This window comes from Schistosoma mansoni, chromosome 1 (assembly GCF_000237925.1).
Source record: "Schistosoma mansoni strain Puerto Rico chromosome 1, complete genome".
NCBI classification, from domain to species: Eukaryota; Metazoa; Platyhelminthes; class Trematoda; order Strigeidida; family Schistosomatidae; genus Schistosoma; species Schistosoma mansoni.
In genome coordinates this window covers 2086826-2092969 of record NC_031495.1, presented here as the reverse complement: position 1 = coordinate 2092969, position 6144 = coordinate 2086826, and the positions used below count along the sequence as shown (strand labels likewise).

General features: G+C 37.6%; 1 protein-coding gene across 1 annotated transcript in view; it reads right to left on the bottom strand.

Annotated features, from left to right (window-relative positions):
* Nucleotides 1-3452: 3452 nt before the first annotated feature.
* Smp_130980 (putative cyclin k) overlaps nucleotides 3453-6144 on the bottom strand; it is a gene marked incomplete at its 3' end in the record, with an annotated part of 9485 nt that continues 6793 nt past the window's right edge. The window contains exon 6 of the mRNA XM_018792959.1: nucleotides 3453-3923. Coding sequence (XP_018647519.1) covers nucleotides 3453-3923 — 471 coding nt within the window. The remainder of the gene's footprint in view (nucleotides 3924-6144) is intronic.

Here is a 6144-nt window from a genome sequence, read left to right as displayed (position 1 = left end):
CTGGGTTTGATATCTCGTGAGGCGGGATCGTGGATGCGCGCTGCTGAGGAGTCTCACAATAGGACGAAACGGCCGTCCAGTGTTTCCAGGTTTTCCATGGTGGTCTAGCTTCAATTGACTCATGATTTCAACTATGAAAATAAATAAATCTAAATACCGACTTTTAAAACATAAAATAAAAATCATTTTATTTATATAATTATCAATAACTGAGATCATTTTAAATTATTAATGTTTTCTAGCAATGTTGTTATACATTTAATTAATCTAGGTATTTATTTATTATGAAATATAAATGGAGAGTATTTGAGAAGAATCAGAAATAAAAAATATCATGAATAGACAAATATAAAGAGATATGATAACAATTTAAAATAGTAGTGTAGTGGATGAGAACACAATTGGGGACAATCGAATGTATTTGAATACAAAATTATAGAATATTTAAGTAAAATCCGAGAACTATACAGTAAATATTTAAAAAATGTCAACCAATTGTCTCAAACTTAACTGTACATTTTACAAATATCAGTTAATCGTCTCAGACTTCATTGTTCTTTCGTTTTCATACCAATTATTCTTTGTTCTCGTTCTCTTTTCTTTGATCTTCTTAACATTGTGCCGCCAGACATGTCACTTCCGGTTGATGATACATAATACTTATATCTGTCGAAATTACTAGCACACAACCACAGTAGGATTTCCGATTAAGGCTTTTATGATGAGATATTGGATGATGTAACTCAAAATTGATTACAATGTAGTATTTCCATTGGTTTTACATTATCTGGCAGCTAGTTTAGACCTACTTTTTAGACGATATGAATACTGCCTGTTTTAGATTTGTTTGAACATGAATATAAATCATAAGTGCACTAACAGAGTATTATGAAAGCCTTAAAACCTATTGTGATGCGAAATACTTGAAATCTCAAAATGAAATAGTGCAATTATTGGTATATTCCCCTCATTGTCCACCGTTTGTAAAAAAATAAAAACGAGGGACGAATATATTGGAATCCATGTACTACTACCCAATATCTGATGGATGAAAAAAAATAGTTTTGATACCTGAATTGATGATAAAGTTTCATTACTAGAAATGAATAGGAGTTACTGACTATTGGAAAAAATATTTATTAAACACAATTTCTGAATGACTACAGTTTGAATATATATTATTATTATTTATCAGAAGGGAGTTTTGTAGAGATTTTAGTAATTTTATGGTTGAATTCATGAGTCAATTGAAGCTAGAACACCATGGAAAACCTGGAAGCACTCGACGGCCGTTTCGTCACATTGTGGGACTCCTCAGCAGTGCGCATCCACGACCCTGCCTCGCGAGAACAAAGAAAGTCAAGGCACAGACCGGATACACAGAGGCAAACAAGAAAATGAAGAGGAGCACTAGAGCCGACAAGCAAAAATACGTGAATAATCTAGTAGTGAAAGCGAAGAAGGCTGAAAGAGAAAGAAATATTAGACAACTATATGATACAACGAAGAAACTAGCACGGAAATATTGTAAACCAGAGTGACCAGTCAATGACAAAGAAGGCAAGACAATCACTGAAATTCAAAAACAGTGGAACAGATGGGTTGGACACTTTGTAGAACTCTTTAACAGACCAGCGCTACTGAACCTAACGGACATCAGAACGGCACACACAGACCTTCCCATAGCTGTCACCCCAACAACAATAGAAGAAAGCAGCATGACAATCAACCAAATCAAGAATGGGAAAGCAGAAGCACTGAAATCAGACATAAGAGTAATTGCAAAGATACTCCGTGTCCTATTTAAGAATACTTAGGAGGGAGAACAAGTGCCACTGAAAGACTGGAAGAAAGGATACCTCATCAAGAATCCAAAGAAAGGAGATATGAGCGAGTGTGGGAACTCAACTACACAGGCATCACACTGCTATCGTTACCAGGAAAATTTCTCAACAGAGTGTTGCTGAACCGGATGAAAGATTGAGTAGACGTCCAGCTTCGTGATCAACCGACTGGATTCGTTGAGGATCAATCATGTGCAGACGAGATCGCGACTCTACGGATCATTGTCGAGCGACCAATCGAATGGAATTCGTCACTATTCATGAACTTCGTTGATCATGAGAAAGTGTTTGACAGTGTGGATAGGAGAACCTGATGGAACCTTGTTTAACACTTCTGTGTATCTGTTGAGTCGGCTTCCGGAGAACTCTAACAGAGCCTCCAGAGGCTCATAAAGAGCCCCAACCAATCAGTGATTAATTAGAAGTTGTGTGAAGTTATGTTACTAAAATAACGAGATCCTGATTGGCTGATTAACACACTGCTGCTATGTTTAGCAGTATTCTAGAACTTTCGGTAAAACTCAAGGTCTCTTAAATTACTATAAAATCCCTGTATTTTCTGTACATAAATGAACCCTGTAGTAAAGTGCTTCCCACACACTTGTGCCTTTTCTCTGGTCTTCAAGTCGCTGAGTAGTTCTAGCTCGGGGGTACGGAACTAGCTTAGGGAAGCGAATATAGCGTTCCTAACCTGCCAGACGTAACAGTATCTGAGAAGATCGTCAACATCATACGGAACTCATACAACGGACTACATTGCAAAGTCGTGTATGGAGGACAGACTCATTCGAAGTGAGGATCGGTGTGGGACAAGTCAGACAAGATTACTCTCGCCTTCCCACATCCTTCTGCTGGTCGACTGGATTGTGAAGACCTCCACATCTCAGTCGAATCACTGAATAGAGTGGGAAGCTTGCATTCAACTAGACGATTCGAACTTCGCAGATGACCTGGTCATTCTATCCTATACACATCAACAAGTGCAGGTCAAGAAAAATGATGTAGCAGCAGTCTCTGCATCAGTAGGCCTCGACATACACAATGAAAAAAGCAAGACCCTCAAATATAACACAGATAACACCAACCCAATCACACTGGATGGGACAGGCGGAAACATTCACATACTTGACTGATCAACATCATCGATGAGCAATGAGAATCTCATGCATATGTGAACGTAAGGATTAGCAATTCAAGGATGGCATTCCTGCAGTCGAATAACATCTGGGACTCAAAACAACTATCAGTCAACACCGGAGTCAGAACCTTCAATACAAACATCAAAACAGTTCTGTTGTACGGACCTGAAACATCCACAACTACTACAACCATCATCAAAAATGTACAAGTATTGATAAACAGTTGTCTATACAAGATACTCAGTGTCCGTTGACCGGATACCATCAGCTGGTGGACGGCCTATGCTCTTCCACGAGGGGTAGCAGGCGTAAGTATGTAAGTACGTGACCTTCAGATCACTGGGTTGCAGTCCATTGAGATTCATTAAGTAAAGTGTTATTGTATCAGTTATATGAGGAGAGCCTGTGAATATCATCAAACTTTCTTTTAGAAACTAATAATATATCACTTACTTATTCCAGCGTAATATCATTTATATACAGTTGTTTTATTTTTGTTAACAATTGCACCAACTGGTAGATGATAATGTGAGGAATATGGAACATGTTTCATTACTGCAGTATTGTTATTCATAATCGATGAAGTAACATCATTATTATTATTATTGTTATTATTATTACTGCTACCAATAGAAGGACCAGTGTGTACACTTGATGAATAAACATTATTCCCTGACGGACGCATCAATGCTTGCCTTTTAGCAGGTGGCTCTGCTTTACTATTTATTCCATGATATTTGCTTGAATCGAATGATGTTGAATGCGTTAAATGATGAATTGGTAGTTCACTTTTAGTTACATTACTGTTACTGTTACAATTAATATTATTCGTTGTTATTTTATTCGCAGAAGTAGTATTATTACTTCCAACCTGTTCATCACCAGTATTCCCATCAGCAGGGTATAAGTCTAAAATTTTATGACATATATCTTCCATAACCTAGATATGTTTTTATTTTGGGGAAAAAAGATTTTAAAAAATAGCTACAATAATTTACTATTAAATAAATAGGCTAATGGAGGAAACTAATCTGGGTAAAACGAATTGTTCTTTCAATTGTCAAATTTTTTTTGGAAAAAAATTTTCATTATGTACTGGGTTGCATTACAGAGCTGAGACTTTTAACTAGTACAACACATTTTGTATAATAAGGAACATACCATCCAAATTAACACATAAAAAATAATTTTGTTCTAAAAAAATTTATTTTCATGCAGCTAATCAGTCTGTATCAAACTATATGGATTTCTTGAAAGAATCAGCAAAAGGTTATGGAGATTTTTGACTTAGATCGGTTAATGAGTTCAATGACATTTTATATTTTCTAAATTTCATACGGTGCCCTTGTATTTTTCTACTGGATACTGCGGTCTGAGAAACTTCTTCGAGTGAGGTGGCTTGGACAAGTGTTGCATGTCCAAAGTTTCCACCTACCCCAAAATGTAAAGTTGGCTGGAGTAAACAGAAATGTGGAGAAAACTACGAGAGGTCTAACCAAAAATAATATCAGTTCATGAAGTTGGTGACCGTTGGACTGAGTTATGTTGGTAGATCCAGACCACTTGATTGGGGTCAGCGACACACCTACAATCAATGGTTGCAGACGTTTGATGATGTAGGTCAAAATTTGCCACAGAGAAGCAAACCCACTGACTGTTCATTTTGTTTCAGACTTTGGATTTCAGTATTGCTTCATATATGTCTTCTTTTTATCCCTTCTCTTAGAAATATATCCCCAACATTTAGTCTGTTTGACGAATATTCATACAACTAATATTTTGACTTGCTTTTTACCCCATGAATTGTTTTCATCTAGTTATGCTTATGTGTTTTGGTAACTTGAGATAATGTGCGTCTGTGCTTTAGTAGATGCATTAGTATTTAGATAAAAGTATTTCAGATTGATGAGACCTAACTAGAGAGGAACGCTTAATTTAAATTCCACTGTTTAAATTGTATCTCCGAAAACCGTTCCCTCTTAGATGGATCTAGTCATCCTTAGACAGAGATGTATTCAGCGGATCTGCATTTCCATAAGCTTAAATAAAGTCAGAACGAATATGGATGCAGAATAATATGAATTCATTATATTTTGTGGTTTCTCATCAGATGCTTACAACCAAACATGTGTTAAAATTTTACATTGAGGTAAGATATAGTGTGAAACAATTGACATAAGCGAATGAAAAGAATTGGAATGGTAAAGATTATCAATCATAACTATATATATATATATATACCCTGGCACGGCCGAGAGTGGAGAGAGTCAGCTCTCCCTCTCCAAATACTCTCACATGGACACGTGCATGTAACCACTACCAGGAAGGTCCTACTCACTGCCTTCTCACGGCACTGTTGTTGTTTACGAAATTGAGAGGACGAGAAGCGAATGTTCGACGATTTAACCGGGTTGGTGGTGAACATAGAAGGTCCACATAGGGGAGTTGGAAAACCCTGATTTCAAACCAGTGGTGAACATAGGCTCCGGAATCTTGAGGGAACAAATGGCGTATGAACCTATTGTTGGTCACCGGCTAACATAGGACTGCATCTCCTAAGGTTGCTCCACTGTCTTGTGGATTAGACCTTTAGGTCAAAGGTTCGGGATGTGGCCCCATAAGAAAACCACCTGTTTCGGTTTGGGCATCCGGGCAGTATCCCATGTATTTATTGCCTCCTTGTATCAAATGTTTATATGTTTAAATAAATAAATAATAAATATACCACTGAGCTGGCATTCAACGGTGTTAATGTCTAACTTCAACTGATCCACGAAGTTGGGCAACCATTCACCAATTGTCTTCAGTGAGTTCCTATCTCACAACAGACGTGGTTTTGAACTCCACTGGTCACTGCTTCTCACTAGAGCTCCTAGATATACTTCTCGAAGTCACTAGTGAGCATATGATTATATTATTTATCAGAAGGGGTTTTGTGGAGATTTAGTATTTTTCATATTTGAAAGCGAGAGTCGAATGAAGCTAGATCACCATGGAAAACCTGGAAACACTGGACGGCCGTCTCGTCCTATTATGGGACTCCTCAGCCGTGCGCATCCACGAACCCGCTCTCGCGAGATTTGAACCCAAGACGTACCAGTCTCGAGCCGAAGACCTTAACCGATAGACCACTAAGCTGGCATCCAACGGTGTTAATGTCT